The sequence below is a fragment of the Mus caroli genome, unplaced genomic scaffold (assembly GCF_978045245.1).
Source record: "Mus caroli unplaced genomic scaffold, Mus_caroli_1 scaffold_9, whole genome shotgun sequence".
NCBI lineage: Eukaryota > Metazoa > Chordata > Mammalia > Rodentia > Muridae > Mus > Mus caroli.
Window position 1 is genome coordinate 59,430,929 of NW_028227264.1, and position 21,855 is coordinate 59,452,783.

Below are 21,855 nucleotides of genomic sequence, written 5' to 3' on the forward strand. Positions count from 1 at the left end.
CTCCTTCTGTGACTTCTAGTGAGGTGAGAGCTGCTTCCTCTGGGTGGGAAGGGTTAGAAAATAGCCACACCTGTGTGTGGCAACAGGGGCAAATACCTTAGGGCAGGGGCGTCACCTGCCACCGTGGACAGTTTGACGCTGGGTGAGGAGCTGCCTCCTGCACAGCAGGATACTCTGGGGCCTCCCTGATGTGAGATGCTGGCAGAATCCCACCTCCTTCAGTGGTTACAGAAATACAGCCTAAGGCGGCCTGCTCCTTCTCTTTGGCTCCTCTCCTTTTTCTTCATTGCTCTTCCAAACCCCACTGTATTTTTGTTTGTTTTGTTGTTAAAAGTTAAAAGCAAACCCATTTTAAGGTAGTGCTGGGTGTGTGCACGGGCATGCGGGAGGCCACACATGTGCTCAATCTTGAGAGTGCGTGCCTGCATGCATGTGTCTGCACATTGTTAGGTGAGGGCACCCGTCTCCCTTCTCCCCTCCCGACAGCTGCCGGTCGAGTTCAGCTGTGGTAGGTAAAATACATAAACGTTAGAAGCAGACAGATCTTAGTTTAAAGCCTGTCTCTGCCACTTAGTTGCTGTATAGACTCCAAACAGGTTCCTATGGTTATGGGAGAGAGACAAGCCAGCTACAAAATGCTCAGACTGCTGCCTGGATGAGACCAGCGATCCTGCCTCTCAGGTCTTTGCCTCCTCTGAGCCCCTTCAGCGTTATCCTCAATGAGTCTCTGGCTATCTCAGAGGACTGAGGCTTTTGTGTCTGTGCAGCCAGACTGATACTTTGTGAATGAATGAGAGGCTACCTCTGCTGACAGGCTCCCCAGCAAGTGCATGCTAAACCCTGAAAATAACTACTCATGTCTCAAGGCCTCAAAGGGTTCCCTGGTGCCGAGATTTAAAGAAACACTAACGAAATAGACCAGGGAAAAGGGTAAACTAAGGCACAGAAAAAGAAAAAGCACCCAAAGTCTCCCATCAGGTGAGAGAAGAATGAGAAGGGGACCCCCTCAGCCCCTTGTCTATCATCAGTAGCTCTAGATCTTTCTAGCACAACCCAAGTGAATGCAGAATTAACCTGACAACCTGGCTAGGCTTAGCATGAAAGACCTGCTGCTCTCTGCAGCCTTGGCCACTCTGGGGCCAGAATCTCCTTGGCTGATGGTAACTGCCTCACTCTCAATCTGCCCCGAATCTTCTTCGCCCCACCCACCCCACACACTAACACAGTAAGAGCATCCAGCCAGGAAACCAGATATCCCCCATGATGGCGCCAGGCCAGCCCCACAGAGACAAGTCCTCAGGTGGGCGGAGCTTCAAGGCCAAAGGAAAGTGACACCTGTGTCCCTGGGTCCATGAAGTCTCCCCCCCCCCCCCCCAGGGCTGTCTGTGCTTCCATCTTCCCAGCCAAACAAAAGCCCCACACAATGAAGAGGAAGTGCTCTGAGTCCCATGGGAGGATGAGGCTGTCTACCTGCCTGCCCATCTGCCTACCTCCAGGGGCAGGAAGTCTAGCTCACCATCCTTTGTTAAGGGAAGACAGAGCCTGCTCTGCAGGTGTGTGTGGTGACAATCCCTTAAGCCTGTGTGGGTGCTCTGAGGCTCCCTACTACAGAAGCAGGGCTCCATGGGTAGCATGGCTTCAGCTGCACTGAGGCCGACCGACCGTGTTTCCTATGCAAAGGGCAAGCCAGCAAGGAGCAAGCAGCCCAGCCTACAGATTAAACACCAGCTGGACATAGGGGCTGTTCCTGTGATCCCAGCACTCGGGATGGGGCTGGCAGAAAGATCAAGAGTTCAAGGACAGCTTGGGCCACGTACTAAATCCAAGATCAGTCTAGAACATGCAGGAAGATACCATCTCAAAAACAAACAAGTGAAAAGAGAGGAGGAAGAGGGGGAGGAGGAGGGGAGGAAAGAGAGGGAAGGAGGGAAGCCCAGGCTACCCACAGAGCAGTCTCCTAAGATGAATCTCAGGGCATTGCTGTTAGGGGAAGCTGATAATGATTCCTGGCTAAAGGTATAAGGCATAGGGCAAGGGTCAAAAATCAATGCATCATAATTGGGAACACCAAGAATGCTAGGGTGGGGGGCTGGTGAGATGGCTCAGTGGGTAAGAGCACCCGACTGCTCTTCTGAAGGTCCAGAGTTCAAATCCCAGCAACCACATGGTAGCTCACAACCACCTGAAATGAGGTCTGACGCTCTCTTCTGGTGTGTCTGAAGACAGCTACAGTGTACTTACATATAATAAATAAATAAATCTTTAAAAATATTCCTGATTATTAATATTAAAAAAAAAAAGAATGCTAGGCCTCCTTTGCCTAACAGCAAAATAGGGGGATGTGGAGAAGGGCCTGGGAAAGCAGGGCAGCAGGAAGCTGGCCTCCACATACCTAACCACCAGGTTTGAGGAGGGACTTCTCATAGCTTCCTCACCAGGCCAGTGGCATTCTCTCTCAGCTCCCAGGAAGAGGGGTTTGCCAGATCCTTCTAAACATGTCACACCTCGCTGAGCAGGTTTCAAAGGTACTCTGGCCTTGAAAAGGAGTGCCCTCCTTATGATCTATCCAAAGACCTCCTCCTCCTCACCGTTGGATAAACTGATGGTGCAGTCTATCACGGGTGAGCTCAAGGTCAGCCTGGGCAAGTTAGCAAGATCCTGTGTCAACATAAAGAGTTAACAGCAAGGAGCCAGGGGACAGAGGTCTAGGCAAAGCTCTAGGTTCAGTTTCCTGGGACAAGAGTAAGGGAAATAAAGGAAAGAGATGACAACCTGAGCTGTTTAGCAAGATCTGATCTCAAAACAAACAGGGGCTGGAGAGATGGTGCCGAGGTTCAAGAATACTTGCTGCTCTTACAGAGGACCCAGCTTCGGTTCCCAGTACCCACATGGCGGCTCATAACCATTCATAACTCCATTTCCAGGGACCCTATGCCCTCTTCTGAACTACCAGGGCACCAGGCACATATGTGGTGCTCAGACATACATGCAGACAAAATACCCAGATATATAAAAGAAAATAAATTCAAAACAAAAACAACAACAAGGGGCTGGCAAGATGGCTCAGTGGGTAAGAGCACTGACTGCTCTTCCGAAGGTCCTGAGTTCAAATCCCAGCAACCACCAGAAATGAGATCTGACGCCATCTTCTGGTGTCATCTATGTATAATATTAAATAAATCTTTATACAATGTATCTATGTATAATATTAAATAAATCTTTGGGCGGGAACAAGCAGGGTCTGAGCAAGCAGAGTTGACCAGAGTGAACAGAGGTCCTAAAAATTCAATTCTCAACAACAATGAAGGCTCACAACCATCTGTACAGTTACAGTGTACTCATATACATAAAATAATAAGTAAATCTTTTAATAAAAGAATAAGAAGTATAGCAAAGCCAGGCAGTGGTGACGTATGCCTTTAATCCCAGCCCTTGGGAAGCAGAGGCAGGCAGATTTCTGAGTTGGAGGCCAGCCTGGTCTACAGAGTGAGTTCCAGGACAGCCAGGGCTACACAGAGAAACCCTGTCTTGAAAAATCAAAAAAAAAAAAATAGCAAAAAGCCATGGTCTCTTCCTGTGTCCAAGGGAAGCCCTAAATCTGGATGGTGACCACATCCTTGTCCTTTTTTTCAGCCTCCCCTCCCCTCCCGAGTCACATTGCTTCAGCCAGTGTTTCCTCTTCTGCCATAGCCCCGAGAGCACCCCCTTCATTCCCTGGTTACTCAAGCCCACCTCTCATCCCAGAACCCACACACATGGTTCCCACTGTAACAATGGCCTCATGATGCGGCAGAGCGTCAAGGCCCCTCCAGGACATACATGCGCTACTGGGGGCAGCTCCTGGACCATGGAACCAACCTCTAACCCCAGAGTAGTTTAAGATGAAAGTATCTCTAGTTAAAGAGATAGAGCAAGAAACCTCTGGAACGTCCCTTACAGAAACAGCAGCAATCTCCAGGAAAGGGGACCACAGGAAATCCCCTTGAAGAGCTTCACACCATAAAGACAGATCTTTGGAGCCTGGCTGAGCACCAACCACCAACTCCCTCCTCACCATGCCCTCCTGCCCTGAAGACTCCATTTGAGAGGCTAGAGAGATGGCTCAGCAGCTAAGAGCACTGGCTGTTCTTCCAGATGGACCCGGGTTCAATTCCCAGCAGCCACATGACAACTCACAACGTCCCTAACTCCAGTTCTAGGGGTTCTGACGCCCTGAAACAGACATGCATGCAGGCCAAACACCATTGCCCATAAAATAAATAATCTTTTGTCTTTTTTTGAGACATGATTTCTCTATGTAGCCTTGTCTGTCCTGGAACTCACTCTGTAGACCAGGCTGGCCTCAAACTCAGAGATCTGCCTGTCTCTGCCTCCCAAGTGCTAGGATTAAAGGTGTGTGCCACTACCACTCACCAATAAATAAATAATTTTTTAAAATACTCAATAAAAAAGGAAGAACCCATTGGAGAGTATCTGACAGATAGCTCAGCAGGGGAAGGCACAGATGCCAAGCATGAGAATCTAAATTCAATCCCTGAAACCGACTTCCCACAGAGTGTCCTCTGACCCCTCAATAGCACTCTGTAACACACACACACACACACACACACACACACACACACACACACACATTCAAGAACCAATTTGACCAAACCAAAATTTCCAGCTTTGACCATTCCTTTGAATAAGCCACTCCAAGTGACAGCCCTACCTCACACCTGAGGATCTGGTAACGTCCTTCCTCTTGCTAATCTGTCCCTGACCCAGGGTATAAGGTGGGAGAGAAGAAATCCCTGACACATATGCCTGGGTCACCAGTTGTGGAATATCACCTCTCAAAAGGCTTGTATTAGAGGCCAGGCTCCAACGGACTCAGTAGCGCTTAGAGTCCACCCCACAAGAAACCAGCAAGTTCCAGCGGCCACACCCCCTCCCCCATGCTACTACACTCAGCGGCGTGGTTCTATCTGGACCTGCAGTTTACAGACTTGGGTGGAGCGCTCAGTACTCCAAGGAGGGACGTGTATCTACAGCCATGCTTCCCTGGGTAATTTTCTCTGTCATTTCCCCACACCCTCTCGGAGGCGCTCCAGGCCTGAGACATTAGCACTGGCAGAAGCCCGCCCACCCCACGCAAGCCCCCGGGGACACTCACGATATTCATGAGCGTGAGCACGTAGTTCTGCGTATGCTCCCTGCCGTGGAAGCGGACCACCGAGTCATCCACCGCCAGCAGCACCTCGATGCTGTAGCTGCCGGGCTTGGCATGTCGTCGCTTCCGCTCTGCGTCACCCAGCCGGTCCCCCACCAGATCCAGCACATTGGGAAGGTCGCCGAGGCCAAAGGCTAGAAACAGAGAGAGTGGGAGTCTGAGCCATGTGCTGAGTGGGTCTTCATAGCTTTCTTTTTGTAGACAGGCTCTCTCCAGCCTGGTCTTGAACTTACTATGTAGTTGAAGATAGCCTTGAACTGGTGATCTGCTTACCTCCACTTCCTGAACTTTGGGACTGCAAGCATGTGCCACCACGCCATTTCATGAGAGGCAGCTGAGTTGAACCCAGGGTTGGTCTCCTGACTGCTGGCAAGCACATCTCCCCAATCCCTCAAACACTCATCTGAAACCCTACTAGAGCAGACCCAGAGCTGGGGGTGTAGACACTCCACAAATCCGCTCCTAGCAGCTAGCAGATGAGTAGACAGACAGATGGCAGGTGGGTGATGATGGGGGTGGGGGTGCTGCCCGTGACTCTACATTTTAGTTCGGGTGACAGAAATGGATGGATGGAGCTGGCGTACAGCATGAGGGCTCCTTATCCAAAAACACTTCAGACAGGCGTTGCCTCCAAAGCTTGGAACTCACATACATCCTGACAGCTGACCCTGACCCAAAATTTCCAATAGGGAATTGCTCCAAAATTCAGAACAGTGACCATTCCCAGAAGCCCAGTATCTAAGCCCAGTGGCAATTCCAGTAGCTGGGATGGGCCACTGGGAGGAAGCAGGGAGGAATCCTGTGTGTGTGTGTGTGTGTGTGTGCCCCAGCCTATGAACACCGCTCAGATACTCAACACCCCTGGAGCCCTTTGTCCGTGTCTATTATAGGGAGGCTCAGAAAGGTTACTTAACTCACCCTAGGTCACACAGCAAATGAGTGGCAAGAACCCAAACTATACACTGGAGTCTCACCCCTATTACTGCATCCAGGGTGGGACCAAGCAAATTTCCCCCTCGGTGAATGAGAAAAGGGGAGTCTGTGTTAACGGGGGTATCAGGGACACCTCAGTCATAGTCTCTTCTATATGACCCCGGAGGCACAGTGAGCCAGAGCTGAGAAGTATCGGGGAGCCCACCCAGAAAGCCCCCAGTGAATGGAAAACACACAGCTCCTCCAAACCACCAGCAATCTCCAATCCCCGAAACCTAGGGTGACCCGTGGATTCCATTCCCGGACCCCGCCCACAGCCAGCTGCACGCTCAGAAAATTGCACGCACATGTGCAGACCAGCGCCGTCACACCAGCCCCATACAGGGGACGACGGCTGTGTCCCAGAAATGAGGGGTGTACTAAGACCTCCGAGATGAGAAGCCTTGACTGCTAAAGGGATGACGTCATGCAGGCCTTGAATGGTACACCTGTGTTCACACGAATCCACCCTCATCTTGGGGAGAACTCAAGATTTTCAAGAGGGCAACAGGAGGGTTTTGGAATTAAACAAGGGTCTTGGTTGCACACAGGGCAAAGACAGCATGAAGCCGCACAGTTATGTCCTCCAAAATGGTCACTTTGGGGACTGAGTAGATGGCTCAGTGGGTAAAGGGCTTCCTTCTGCACAAGCATGTCGCCCGAAGTTGGATCCCCGGCCCTAGAGAAATGCAGAGGGGGGAGGGTTGCCTCCCTGGAATCCTAAGATGTAGGAGGCAGAGACGGACTCCTCGGAGCAAGCTAGCTAGCTCGATACTCAAATCCCTGAGCTCCAGAGTCAAGTGAAACATCCTGCCTCAGTGCATAAGGTAAAGAGCATTCAAAGGAGACACTCATGTGTACACACTCCCCCAAGTACACGTTCACGTACACATAAGAAGCAGCATACACACAAACACACATGTATACACATGTCACATACATGTGTTCACAGCTGAGGCCCAGAGCTCTGCCACAGAAGTCTATGCAGGCTTATATCCAGTTGTCTCCTCAGGAAGGATGTGGGGGGAAGGAGGGATGCCCGGGGCAGGCCAGGGATAAGGAAAAGGGTATCTTAGTGTGCAAGAATGCCTGAGTGTATAGGTGTGAGTATCGGGGTACAGGGGTGCACAAGTACATGTCTGTGTATGTATACAGTATCAGTGTGTAGGTGCACAGGTGTGTGAGTGTTGTACATGTACCCTCTTCAAGAAGCCACAGCCAAAGCCACACCCAGAGGCCCTAGAGGAATTGGCCCCTTCACCCTAAGTCATAGGTAAGCACTGAACTCATGGACTGGAGGCAGTCTGAGTGACAGGCCCATCTGGTGGAGCCCCCCAAGCCTTCCATCTGCCTTTCCTCCAGGGCAGCTGGACTCCCTACACACACACACACACAGACACGGACATGGACAAGAGTCCATAGGGGTGACTGAAAGGTGATGTAGCCTTGGGGGTCTGTCCCGCAGGAACCCCAGCCTATGCAGAGCATGGGACAATGGGGAGTCATGTTGGCTCTACAGGGTCCAGGAGAGGGACACCCACAGAGAATGGGGCCAGGCAGACATGGGGGCGGGGATCAGCCTGGGGCGCTCCTCTGCCAGGCTCATATGCCAAACAGAAAGCAGGCCTGTGAGAAACCCTTGGCTTGCCTGTCCCCTTGGGACAGGTACACTCGGGATCTTATCACGAGATGTGTTCCTACTAGTGTGCTTCTGAATCGAAGGTGCCCCAGAAAGTCCTCTACCGCCCCTTGACATTAGAGGACAGACTTTGAGCAGCCAGGCCCAGACCATTAGCTGGTACACAGGACTTTCACCCAAGTGCTTTGAGTTATGGAAGACTGGACACCATTCCCTGAGCTGATGCTTCAAATCTATGAATTTGGCCTTGGGGCTGCCATCTGTATGGAAGGTCAGGGTCAGGCTAATAAAGAGGAGCTGGGCTTTCCCAAGGCTCTCTTCAAAGATAGCTTTATGGTCATTTGATTCAGAACTGACCTTAACAAAGGAGAAAAAAAATGGATCTTCAGAGATGTCACTGCATAAAGAACAACTGGTCTCCCACATTCCTTCCCACGAGGCCCCACCTCACAGGACCCCGGCATGAGGGCGTGGCCACTCGAGAGCAGATTCCATCCGTCCCTCCCCACCACTTCGAGTCAAAGGAACTCCACGACCAAGCTGACCAAGCTACGGCTCACTGCGAAGCTGGCCACAGGGCCGGGACTGGCACCTGTCACATACACTGTATCTTTCAACGGTGGTGCCTAACTGTGGGTGCCCGATTTTAAGGGGTTCCCACATTAGCACGCTACTCCAGTGACTACTGCAAGCCCCGACATTTGTCAAGGGACTGCTGTTGGCCTCAATGTGAGCAGGATTGGTAGGCATTCCCCAACACCTACAACTACAGCCTTAGTAATTAGCATCCATTGTTTCTTCATTAGGACAATGAGATTGGGGGTGTTAAAGGCACTTGCCTGGGATCATTGAGCAAAACAGTGCCCTGGATAAAAAAACTGTCCCTGCTGTTCCACCACCAGGCACTGACTAGAAATGTCCTAAAGAAACTTCCTGTTGCTCACACATAACTGTGATTATTTTTTTCAGGGGGGAAAAAAAAACCAGTGGCCATTCATTCAACCTTCTGCCTCGGGGTAGCCACAGCCTTCAGAAGCAACATGGTGGATGCATCCTCAGAGATGCTAGAATCCCAAGGATCCGTGTTCAAGACCCAAGTGACTTTCTCTAGCCCCTGGTTCTGGCCAGGGCTAGCAGCCCCTTCAATCCACTGGTGTTTCTCTCCCGGCATGGCTGCTCCTTACGGTCTGGGCCCATTTTACAAATGAGAAGACTGAGGACAGGTACTGAGAGCTTAGATCAGAAGTTATCCCATAGTTGGGGACAAAAAAGGTCACTCCTGCCATAGCCTACCTTCGTTGTGAAGGTCCCCATGAGGCTCTGTCCACTCCTTCTGGATGGCTTCCCGGCGGTATACCACATGGGTCCTCCCGCCAGCTTCTTTCTCCTGCTGCCCTCGCTCCAGGGGCTCAATGAAGTAGTCTGAGTTATCTGTGCGGATGAGGCCGGCCTGGGGGCCAGGGAGAGCGGGAGCAAGGGAGAGAGAGAAGAGGTGAGAACATAAGATGCAAAACAAACACATGTGTGGACTCTTCCTCCAGGGCCTTAGGAAAGCCAGGGACTCCTGAAGTCAGAAAGGTATAGGGGGGAGGTTAGAACCGCTAAGCATGGGAGTGGGGAGCAGGAGCAGGGAGGACCCCCATTGTAAACACAGCAGACCCACATTGCTTGTGCCAGTCATCTGAGGCTTCCTGTGAACAAAGACAGTCCTACTACTTTGCAAGGTGAGTGGGGAGCACACAGCCAGGTATGGCATTCTGGCAGTATCCTTCTCCCCCTGTGGGCAAGAGGGAAAGGCCCAGAACAAAAGAGAAAGCAGCCCTCAGAGAGGTGTGGACCCTGCTCCAATACAAAGGGCTATTGTTTCAGACCTGCAGCTTGTGAGACAGCAGGGGGCTAACGGCCCCTCAGAAACCTAGCCAGGATAGTGCACTGAGGGTGCAGGCTCCACTTGCAAGCTCCCATACAGCCCACATCAAAATAGTCCTTAAAAAAATAAAATAAAATCAAGAGCTGGCCTTGGAAATCAAAACACAAAAATCTAACCTTGGCCAAACCCATCAAATGTTATTAGCCATCAACGGAGACTGTAATCAAAGAGGCCAACAAAACATGAGGAGATGTATAATGTTAATATATAGGCTTGCATATGGATATAGACACACACACAAACATACATGCACATGCACACACATGTGTGCGCGCATGCAGGCACACACATGCACACACAAGCCACATCATCTCTATAAAGTAGGCTAGACCGCTTACTATGCTATTTCACAAATAGCAGATAACAGATTTGTTGAATTCACTCTTTTTAAAAAAGATTTATTTATTTATTTATTTATTTATGTATATGAGTACGCTGTAGCTGTCTTCAGACACATCAGAAGAAGGCATCGGATCCCATTACAGATGGTTGAGATCCACCATGTGGTTGCTAGGAATCGAACTCAGGACCTCTGAAACGGCAGTCAGTGCTCTAAACCACTGAGCCATCTCTCCAACCCCTAACTCACTTATTCTAACAGGTATCTATTGAAAGCCTTCAGCATCCCAGGCACCAGGAACCCAGATGTGAACATAAAACTGTGCACATTTTTTATAAGCTGACAGGTCTCCTCCATTTGAACCAGAACTCCCCTCCTTAAAGCAGCCACCGGACACTATTTGGTTTCACCCACGTCCCCAGCTCGGTCTGTTTATGTTTCAGGGAAGTCTGTCCCTGCAGCATCGGCCCTTCTTGTCTGTCAGTGATGCAGAAAACTGAGATGGTCAGGAGCATGATACCACCTTCATACCTCAGTACAGACCCATCTGTGAGGCCAAGGGATGCTCGGGAGGAAATGGTGGTACTGTGATGGTGTGCAGCCTCCCTGGGCTGCCAGGCAATTAGCACAGGCTACCCCTATAGTCCCAGCATGCCTGGTGAGGGGGGGGGGCGTTGCTGAGGCAGGAAAATCTCAGCCAGCCTGGCAGAAGTTCCTTCAACAAGAGACCCTGTTTCAATCAAGACAGAAGAGACTGGAACCCAAGCTTGTTCTCTGATGGCATGCACACTGTGGCGTGTGAATGCTTGCATGCACAAGTTTGCAACACACAAACACCATGCATACTCCTGTGCACACACCACACACACACTGCACACACACAGACCAGCATAACACACACATGTACACAGTGGACATAATACATATACCACATATACAACACATATACTTGCACACAAACACACCACACACACATACACACACACATACATGTGCGCACATGCACACACAGCACACATACCACATACATCACATACACACACCACATATACACACACACCACACACACATCATACATACTTCTGCACATACACAGCACACATGCACCACACACACACCCATACGTACACACACACACACACAGCACACATACCACATATGCCACATATACAGCACATACACATGTAAACAAACACACACCACCACAGATTTCACACACCACATACACATCACACATACTCCTGCACACACACACCACACATGCACCACACACACATACATACACACACCATACAATGCCAGCATCAGCATTCCTTCAGAAGTCTCAGCACCTGCCACTTGCTCTGGCAAACAGCTAAATGTGGCTCAGCCTCTGGCTCTGAGGAGGAGTCAAGGATGACGAATGTCCTCACCTGCCCAGCACTAGGGCAGGTGTGGCCCCGAGGGATGGGTGTACATCAGATACCTAGTTACAAGAGTTAAAAACACAACCTTACACCCCTGCCCAAGGAGGCGGGAGTTGGCCCCATGGAAATCTTGGCAAGAACGCGACTAGAAGCAAGAGGCTCAAAAAGCTCCCCAGAATTAGCTTCATCCTCTTCCATGCTGCCAGCACACCTCCACACTGCCACAGACAACAGACCTCCCTCACAGACCTGTATGCAGCCTGAGGGAGAGATATGGTGGCCCCAGCTAATACACAGACACCCTTAGACACGCAGCCTAGGCTAGACCCCACAGCTCAATGAAGGGGGTGTGTGTGCATGAAAGGGAGAAAACATTAGGTTAGTCAGAGAGGGCCATCCAAGATGGAAAGGGGATGTCAGGTGGAAAGAGCCCTTGGCCAGAGTCATGGGCTATGCTAGAGACCAGAGAGGCCTGAAGATCACAGACAGAAACTGAGAAAGGACAAGAAATAATGGCCAAACTCAAGAGCCTCTACCGCCATAGAGCTATAGAACCCCAGGGCACAGGAAATGTGCAGGCTTGAAAGGACAGCTGGTGGCCTCAAGTGCAGGACATGTCCCAACGTTATAGCCGCTGGGCAGTCTTGACAGGGCTGATGGGGAGGCTTAGGCCAGCCCACCATCGCTTTCCAGGTTCCTTCCTATGCCCCATCTATGCTGGTGAGGGGCTGTTCCTGGGGTAAACAAAGACACCAACCCTTCATAGGTCCATCCAGGCCAAGATTCACCCAACTGGGCTTGCCCAGGATGGTGGCCTGTGCCATCTCAGTCCCCATGCTTCCTGAAGTTGCCTGGCAGAGCAGAACTCCCTAAACCAGTAGGTAGAAGACTCCACACACCTTTCTCATGCCGTGGCCCTCCTTGCCCAGATCCTCTGTTCTGAGACTTCTTTCGCCAACTACACAAAGAGGATCTTCCAAATGCTGACATCTCCTGCCTCACGGATGGGCGATTTCCCGTGGTTCAAAGCAGGGATGTGAGTTCCAGAAGGATCTGAAGGAACTGCCCAGCCCACAGACACTGACCACACTTCTAAGTTCCAGATTGAGATTTCCTAACTTAATGACAAAATCAGCTAAGGGACCTCTCACTTATGCTTGGTTGTCTCCAGGGACAGGAACCTTCCTCTCTTGTGATGCAGAGGGGACTCTATAGTGTCGGGGGTTGGTCTGGTGCTGCTGTGTATCAGTGATGCTATATAAACCCTGCTCCACAATGTAAAGTTAATTGGTTTACAAAAGGCTAGAGCCTGTGATTGAGTAGGGAGTGAAAGGTGGGACTTTGAGGATTGAGTGAAGGATCTGAGGAGAGATCAGAGGAGAAGAAGAGGGACAAAGGGAAAGGAGATGGGGAGAGAAGGAAGCCGCCATGAGAGGAGATGGAGCATGAGCACATGGCCAGGAGAAGTAGCAAGTAATAAAGGACACATGGCTGGCATGTCAGTTAGATTTGCTCAAAACCTGCCTAATCTAGGCTTACCCCTAGTAAATAAAAGACCAGGATTGTGTGTCTTCTAGATGGGATAGAACAAATAATTCTTTTTATAGGGGTGCTCTGCTCCTAACATGTCAACTTGACTCAGCCTAGAGTCATTGAGAAGGGAATCTCAGCTCTGTGACTGTCTTTCTCTGGTTGGCCTAAGAGTATGTCTGTGAGAGATTGTCTTGATTGTTAATTGTCATAGGAGGGCCCTGCCCACTGTGGGCGGCACCATTCCACAGGTTGGCGGTCCTTGGCTGCATAAGAAAGCTAGCCAAGCATGAGCCTGGTTAACTAGCAAAGCGTAGTCCACCATGGTTTCTACCTTCAAGTTCTTATGCTGACTTCCCTTGGTGATGAACCTTGACCTGAAAATGTAAGCCAAATAGACCCTGCTCTTTCTCCCTAAGTTGCTTTTGATCAGTGTTCTATCACAGTAACAGAAAGGAAACAAGAATACGTCTCTGTTCTACATTTTATAAACTGCCTTATTATTTGTTATTATTAAAAATAGTTCCTACAGCATCATTAACCTTTCATAAAGGCTCTAATACTGGAGCCATTTCAGAAATTCGTTTTAGAAATTTAGAAAATAAAACAACTTTCTCAAGTCACCCACTGAACAGGAGCCCAGGCCTGTGTGGTCCATAACTGATACACCATATAACCTTGGATCATCTGGGCTGGCATCTGCCCTTTGGGTCCTTTCCTAGTCCCACCTGAAATTCTCTTGGCTTCTGTTGGAGTCTGACCTTGCAGAGCAAGAATGCTCAATCTTGACTCTGCCAGCTGTTCCCATGGAGACCAGCCCACTCCCCACCATGAATGTGACAACAGAGAAGACCCAAAGTGCACGGCTCAGAAAAGGAACATGTCCCGTTACTACTCAGGTGACTTCCCATCCCTCACTTGGAAAGGGTCCTCAGCTCACACTGACCTTCCTGTCACACAGGCACCGTGGACTCCTCGAGCCCTGAGGAGTCTGCTCAGCCTCCTATCCTCAGGCCTTGCTCAGGGCACACTCGAGGAGTCTGACTCCCACGACAGTTTACTGAGTAGGGCAAAAAAGCTGGACCCAACAAATGGAGAGGGGTGAGGGGGGCGGAGCGTATACATTGCATATGTTGTGATTATGGGTTTCACTGGTCCCCAGAGATCAAGAGCAGAGCCTCTCCAAAGACTGTTCTTATCACATCTGGGGCATGATGCCTAGGTCTGAGCCAGATCTGGGCTCTCTCTGGACCTCAGAGACCCTTCTCTTGTAGAGAAGATGAGACAGGAAGCCTGGCCCTGGCCCTGGTCCCCAGCTCCAGCAATTCCTAACCATCATGGAGATCACCAGGGTATGACCCCCCTAGGCAGCACAAGCCCTGACTCTTCCCCAGCAGCTCTGCTCTCCTCCTCTAGACAATAAGAGACTTGGCACAGATTCCCTTGAATCTCTGCCCTGGCCAGGAAGCCAGGCACCACGCGAGGCAGACAGACTGGCAAGCGGAGCCTCCTGGCTCCCTGCCTCCTCGCTAAATCACTCCGTCTCTCAATTTATGAGATGTTTATATTTCTGAAAAGTGGTAGCTAATTTTAAAAGTACTAAAATCAAATCAAATTTCTGGGTAAGACATCAAGGAAAAAAGGGGGGAATTATTTGTGGAAGGCTGGAAAAAAATCAACGTCGGCTCTCTGTGTTTGCCTCCGCTGCTTATTTCTTCACAAACAGTAAATAGGTAGGAAATAAACACTCAAAGGGTTCCTCACGCAACAAAAACAAAACAAAGACTGAATCCTTGGTTACGTCTGACAGAGCCAGATACCGCGTGGGTCCTCAGCCAGGAGAAGGCCCAGTCATCCTAGCCTTCCACTAAATTCCCTTTAATGTGGTCGTTTCTGCATGTCCTTCCTGGGAGGCATATGGCCAGTGGGAGCAGGGATTCTATTTGGATTTTCTTCCAGTGGGCCTTGGGATGACATCACTTACATGGCAAAGGCAATGGCTTCTCTCTATCTACACCCAGCGGCCTCCAGGAGCCATGCGGAGGTTTTCCCCAGCTGTCCAGGTGGGGAGGAACTCTCAATGTCAGTATGAAATCCCAGGGCATCTGAAGAAGTGGTCACATGGCAACTGGAGAGGGGAGTGGGGCTTAGAAATCACTTTGTGACCTGTTGTGAGAGCTCACTGCAGGTCACAGTTCCTTACTAGTAGCTGTGTACCATCAGGATAAAGTCCCAGATAGTTAAGTAGATAACTGAAGCCAAATTATTTTGAAATGTGTCCATAAGTGTGCTCTGGTATGCATGATATGTTTGCTCTGTAGGTTACATATATGTGTGTGGAGACGGAGGCAAGGGGACACTCAGACAGCAATCAGAACCTCCAGGGAGGCCATAGGAAAGCCTGGGAAATGTGTCCTCAAATGGAATGGAAATCCAAGCTTAGAAATGGGCCAGGCTTTGTCTGTGCCCTGTCGGGTACAGAGATGGGCTCAAAACTGGCTGTGAGACATAACTGCAGGGCATTTGGGAAGGAGGGTCTCTTTGGTCTCATGGCTTCCCAGAAGGAAGGCCTTACAACAGTCAACTCTAACTGTGCTCAGCAACTGGAGGCCAGATGAGGATTAGACACTGGGTCCCCTAGGTTCCTGACTGTTCTCACCCCAGCACACTGCTGTGCTACCCCAGCACGGGTACCCCTATCTCTCCCTATACGACAAGGCTACCGTAACCCCCTAAGTCTTCTGCAAGCTAGAAATACTGACCACTGCTCCCCACTCCCGGCCTCCATCCCTCCTCACCACCTTGGACCTCTTGGTCTACATGTGTGATAATTCCCCAACAAAGATCTATAATTCTCTTATCTCTGAAAAAAAAATTCAAGGTAGGCCAGGTCTGAGGACCTGCAACTTCTGCTAACCTAACCCTGCAGGCAGCTCAACTGCACGCAGCACCCAAGGGTCCTGCAGGGCCCAGATCCTGAAAGGGCAGTGCTAGTTATTTTCTCTGAGCCACGGTGTGAGAGAAGTGCCATCCACTACCCTAGGGCAGGGTTCCTGTCAGGGCTCTTCTAAGCATAGGCATGACAAAGAACAGTGGGGGAAAAAAAAAAGACAAGCCTCTACTAGTCTTAACAAACTTATATCTGGATGATATAACATTTATGACCTGATAATTAAGACAAACAGCCCAATTTAAAACTAGGCAAAGGATCTGAGTAGCCATTTCTCCGAGGACTATATTTCAATGGCCAAGGAAAAGGTGCCCAGTGTCATTAGTCAGCAGGGAAACTCAAATCCAAACCACAACGAAATACGGCTTCACACCCCCTAGGTTGGCTAGAATCGAAGTAAGATAATAACAAGTGTTGGCAAGAACGGGGAGAAACTGGAGCCCTGACACATCGCTGGTGGGAATGTAGACTGCACAGCCACTTGAAAACAGTCTGGCAGCTCCTTAAGCAATCGAGCCCTGCTGATACAAGGTCCAGAAAGTTCACTCCTAGATATAGACCCAAGACAAACAAAAACACACCCACCCCAAAACCTGTCCCAGACTGTTAGCCTTCGTTGCGAACTTGACAGCATTCGGAGCCACCTAGGAGACACACTTCTGGACTTGTCTGGGAAGGCATTTCCTAAAAGGTCTAACCAAGGCAGGGTGAACCATCCTGATTGTGGACAGCATCATTCTGTGGCCCTAATCAAAAGGGGGGAAAAAGGAGAAGCAAGCTGAGTCCCAGCATTCCCCTCTCCTGCTGCCTCCACAAAGACAGTGTGGCCAGCTGCCTCACGTGCCTGCGGCCATGCCTCCCCGCCATGATGGGCTGTCCCTCTTCGTAAACCCTAGAGTCCCAAACCAATCCTCCCTCCCTTCCTTAAGTTGTTCTTGTCAGGCATCTTGTCATAGCAAGCAGAAAAATCACTGAGTATCAGTGTTCATGAAAGTACTGTTCACATCGATCAGAAAGTGCAGGGAACCCAGGGTGCCTATCAGCTTCATATGACACGTCCACACAATGGATCGTCTAGCTAATAAAAATGAGTGAAGGACCAGTGCATGCCACAGGGAAGATGAGCCTAGCAACACTGCACCAAGTGAAAGAAGCCAGATACAAAAGAGGATGTGTTCTGTGAGCGCCCTGGAACAGACACTCAGTAGTCATTGGGAAAATGCACAGAGAAAGCAGTTGAGTGGCCACAGGGCAGCAGTAAGAAGGGATTGCTCTGGGGCAAGAGGTAAGGGACAGCCATTTCTCTGTGAACTGACAGAAACCTCATGCTGACTGTGGAGACAGCTGCACATATCTATAGTTATCTACTAACAGTCCACTCAAAACCCAGGTGTGGCTGGCACACAACTATAATCGCAGCCCTCAGGAGACAGAGGCAAGTGAAGCTCTGAGTTCAGTCTGGTCTATAGAGCGAGCTCCAGGACAGCCAGGGCTACACAGAGAAACCCTGTCTCAAAAATCTAACACCCTCCCCCACCCTCAAAAACAGAAAGAAAGAAAGAAAGAGAGAGAGAGAGAGAGAGAGAGAGAGAGAGAGAGAGAGAGAGAGAGAGAGAGAGAGAAAAGAAAAAAGGGAAAGAAAAATAAGATAAAATCCACTGAACTGTGTGCTTTGAATGAGTGCATTGCATGCTACGTGGTTATCACATCTCGGTAAGGCAACTGAGTACTGGGGAGACAAAAGGGGGAGTGAGGGGGAGCTACTCTCACAGCAACCAAGCTGCCTATTTCCTTGGAAGTGTGAGTCAGCATGGCTCAGAAGAAAGCCTGGGGATGCTGTGAGGCCCCAACTGAGGGAGATCTGCTGGAGACAAGGGTAGTCAAGGACTCAGGCAGAGCCCAGAAACACAAAAAACACATTGCTGCAGGCAATTCAGACAGTGCTGCAGCCTTGAGGGCAAGCAGGAGCACAGGGGTCTTACATGACCAATGGGTGAGCCCTAGGATTCTCCACCCCAGCAGCTGAGGACTCCCAGGACAGCTCAAAGGCTGGAAGAAACAGCAGGAATCCAGAGCCTCCAACAGCAGGGGCTGTGAGTATCTGAGGGTCAGGACATCTGTAGGCTCTGAGAGGGGTTGAACCTAGCCCATCTGCAGCAATGTTGTGGGTGATATGAAGAAATGCAGAGACCCTAAGTTCAGCGGGTTCCCCATTCAAATCCTGACCCTGTTGCTTATTCAGGTAATCTCCGGTAAGGTGACATGACATTCCTGTGCACCCGTCTGGTGAGGAGTAATGCACATGCGACATCCGGACATCATTTCTGCCTTCCAGCGGCAGACATGTGGCATCTCTAGCTGCTGCTGTGATTGTCATTAACACCACTCAAACTATGTTTTAGAGCAGTGGTTCTCATCCTTCCTAATGCTACAACCTTTTAATACAGTTCACGTTGTGGTGACCCCCCCAACCATAAAATTATTTTTGTTGTTACTTCATAACTGTAATCTTCCTGTTATGAATCATATTGTAAATATCTGATATGTACATGGTCTTAGGCGACATGTGTAAAAGGATCATTCGACCCCACCAAAGGGGACACACCCCACGGGTTGACAACCATTGTTTTAGAGCCTGAGGCTCAGAAACAGGCTGCTGGACCCAGGGATGGGAGCACCAGTCTTGGCAGGGCAGTGGTGGTGCACGCTTTTAATCCCAGCATTTGGGAGGCAGAGGCAGGCAGATTTCTGAATTCGAGGCCAGCCTGGTCTACAGAGTGAGTTCCAGGACAGTCAGGGCTACACAGAGAAACCCTGTCTCAAAAAAAACCACCACCAACAACAAAAAAACAAAAAACAAAAAAACAAAACAAAGAGAGAAAGAGAGAAAGAGAGAAAGAGAGAGAGAAAGAGAGAAAGAGAGAAAGAAAGAAAGAAAGAAAGAAAGAAAGAAAGAAAGAAAGAAAGAAAGAAAGAAAGGAAGGAAGGAAGGAAGGAAGGAAGAAAGGAAGGAAGAAAGGAAGAAAGGAAGAAAGGAAGAAAGGAAGAAAGGAAGAAAGGAAGAAAGGAAGAAAGGAAGAAAGGAAGAAAGGAAGAAAGGAAGAAAGGAAGAAAGGAAGAAAGGAAGAAAGGAAGAAAGGAAGAAAGGAAGAGAAAGAAAGAAAGAAAGAAAGAAAGAAAGAAAGAAAGAAAGAAAGAAAGAAAGAAAGAAAGAAAGAAAGGAAGGAAGGAAGGAAGGAAGAAAGAAAGGAAGAAAGAAATCACCAGTCTTGAACCTGAACTCCAGAAAGGTTTGTCCCTGATTGGTGGCCCTGGCTTTCACCTGCTCAGGTCCTCTAGGTAGATGGACCTGTAAATGGAAAGACTTTCCCAAGAAGAGGGGGGGGGGAAATCCCACCAGGTAGGAAAAGTTCCTACCAAGCATAGGAGACTGGCAGAGGGTAGCTTTAATCAAGTATGATGTCTTTCTCTTTAAAACGCTATGTTTTCTGACTTTTCTATGGTTTCTTTTTTTTTTTTTTTTTTGGTTTTTCGAGACAGGGTTTCTCTGTGTAGCCCTGGCTGTCCTGGCACTCACTTTGTAGACCAGGCTGGCCTCGAACTCAGAAATCCGCCTGCCTCTGCCTCCCGAGTGCTGGGATTAAAGGCGTGCGCCACCACGCCCGGCTTTCTATGGTTTCTTTATCTCAAAAGGCAATCCTGTTCTGCCTGGAATTCTACAACTCCCCTCCTCTAAGGCAATTTGTAGAAGGAAACTGTGTCCATCAGCCTTTCGTGGCGGTGACAACATGTCTGGGAAAAATCAAGGTAAAAAGGAAAAAAAAGATAGGGCTGGAGAGATGGCTCAGTGGTTAAGAACATGAATTGTTCTTGCAGAGGACCTGAGTTCAATTTCCAGCACCCACCTCAGGCAGCTCCCAATTGCTTCTAACTCCAGCTCCAAGAGATTTCTTTGAAAAGAAATATTGGCTCATGGTGGGTTTGGGCGCTACTATTTTTGAGTCGGTGGTGGCAGAGGATATGTAGCTAAAAATAGTTGCTCATCTCATGGTAGCCAGGAAGCAGAAAGCTCGGGAGGGGTTAGGGTCCCCATGTGTCCTTCAAGGGCTTGCCTCCAGTGATCTAACTTCTGTTAGTCCCCATCCCTTGGTAGCAGCACAAGTTGCCTTTGGTGGAATATTCCAGATTCTGACCATAGCACCAATACGATGAACCCTTCCTTCTCTGCCGTGCGACTTTCCTGGCAAACCATGGTAAGGCTCCATGCAGATGTGATACATCTGAGACTCAACCCAGGCTTGGTGGCATGGGCCTCTTCAAGTCTCAGTTTCCACATCTGAAACCAAAGGGTTGGGGGAACAAAATGAAATAGGAAGAGGAGAATGCCCCCACAGGATCTGACCCTCAGCAGAATGTGGTCTTCTAATTTCTTTCCTTCCTGGGCCCGACCCCCATGACACGACTCCAGCTTCTCTGTCAAATACTTGTCTGTGACAACTGTCCTCTTGGATGCTTATTTCAATCATGCGAGGAATTTGCAGATCTATTGCCATCCAGACCCATGACATCACGCCTCTGTTGGAGGGGCTTGGACATGTGTGCCCTCAAAAGCTACCCGGGCTTTTGCCAAGAACCATATCCCAAACTGAAACCTTCTGGTCTATGGGATGGTACGTGAAGGGATGACGAAGCACTCTTTCATAAAATAGGCACTCAGCATGGGGTGGGCAGAACAGATGCAGAAGATGGACAGGAAATAGAAATCCCAATGGACCACCTGCGCATGTCCTGAATAGGGTTCACCATTTGCACATGCCCTGAATGGAGTTCACCATTTGCGCATCCCCTGAATGGGGTTTAGCCGAGCCAGGCTGCTTCTGCATTCCTCTGGCACTGGAGACGTCCCACCACTGCAGGGAGTGACCAAGGACTCCTAAGACCACTCTTATCTGTGCCTCATACCGACTCAAGAACTCACCATTTCCTCCCCACAAACACTTCTCTGTGGGTGGGTGATAACTGCCCCAAACTGCCCCAAAGACAAGCACGGGTCTTGAGGTCCAGGAAAGGGATGAGAGGGTGTGATCTGCAGGCAGCCAATGGCAAGTCAGGGATGTCAGTGGCCACGAAAGGTGGGAAAGTCCACAGCGCAGATAAGTCCCTCTGTGTTTTTGATGGTGATGCTGATAATGACAACAATGACATTGGTGGTGACAATTAACTGTCCTCTACTGCCAACCAGACCTCAGTTGCTCAGACCATTGCCAGCTTGGTACATATACTAAAGGAGGGGTGACTATTTTATTTCCACCCCACCCCATCTCCAGAGGGAGGGGTGCTGTTGTAGGGGGCAGGGCAGGGCTCACACCTACAGGTGTTCTGAGCCTCTGCTTCCTCTGAAAACCATGTCCTGGAGGCCAGTCAGTCACAGTCACAGTGTTTCTCCTTGGGGCTGAAGCCACCACGTGTCTATTTCCCTATATCCAGAAGCCACGTGTCTCCGAGACTCCCCTATGCCACTCCATCACCACCACAGCCCACCATGATCGGGCTGGGAGCTCTGCCTGGCCCTTTGCTTGGCCCCCAGTCCTGGCAGCGACTGGAGCTTCAGGACGAGGAGACAGGAAGCGATCCTTGAGTGCCAGAAGACGGCATGGCTGCCAAACCTTGAACTGAGAAGCAGCTCTCTGCATATAGGCCCTGCAGTCCGCACCCTGTGGCTCAGATGCCAACCAGATCACTTGGGGCAGAGCCAGGGAATGGGTACAGGCAGCCCCCTCAGCAGGGGAGAGCCAGCCAGAAGGTCCTGCCTTGGCTGAGAGCTGCATCTCTCCTATATTAGATCACAATTATATGTCTGTCTTAGACTCCGATAC

At 49.9% G+C, this 21,855-nt stretch overlaps 1 protein-coding gene across 1 annotated transcript in view; it reads right to left on the reverse strand.

Moving 5' to 3' along the window:
• The window catches only part of Adamts14 (ADAM metallopeptidase with thrombospondin type 1 motif 14), a 79,550-nt gene that overhangs the window by 46,029 nt on the left and 11,666 nt on the right, over nucleotides 1-21,855 (reverse strand). The window contains exons 3-4 of the mRNA XM_021174539.3: nucleotides 9,117-9,273; nucleotides 5,156-5,346 (exon numbers count right to left, since the gene is read on the reverse strand). Of these exons, the coding sequence (XP_021030198.1) occupies nucleotides 5,156-5,346; nucleotides 9,117-9,273 (348 nt within the window). The remainder of the gene's footprint in view (nucleotides 1-5,155; nucleotides 5,347-9,116; nucleotides 9,274-21,855) is intronic.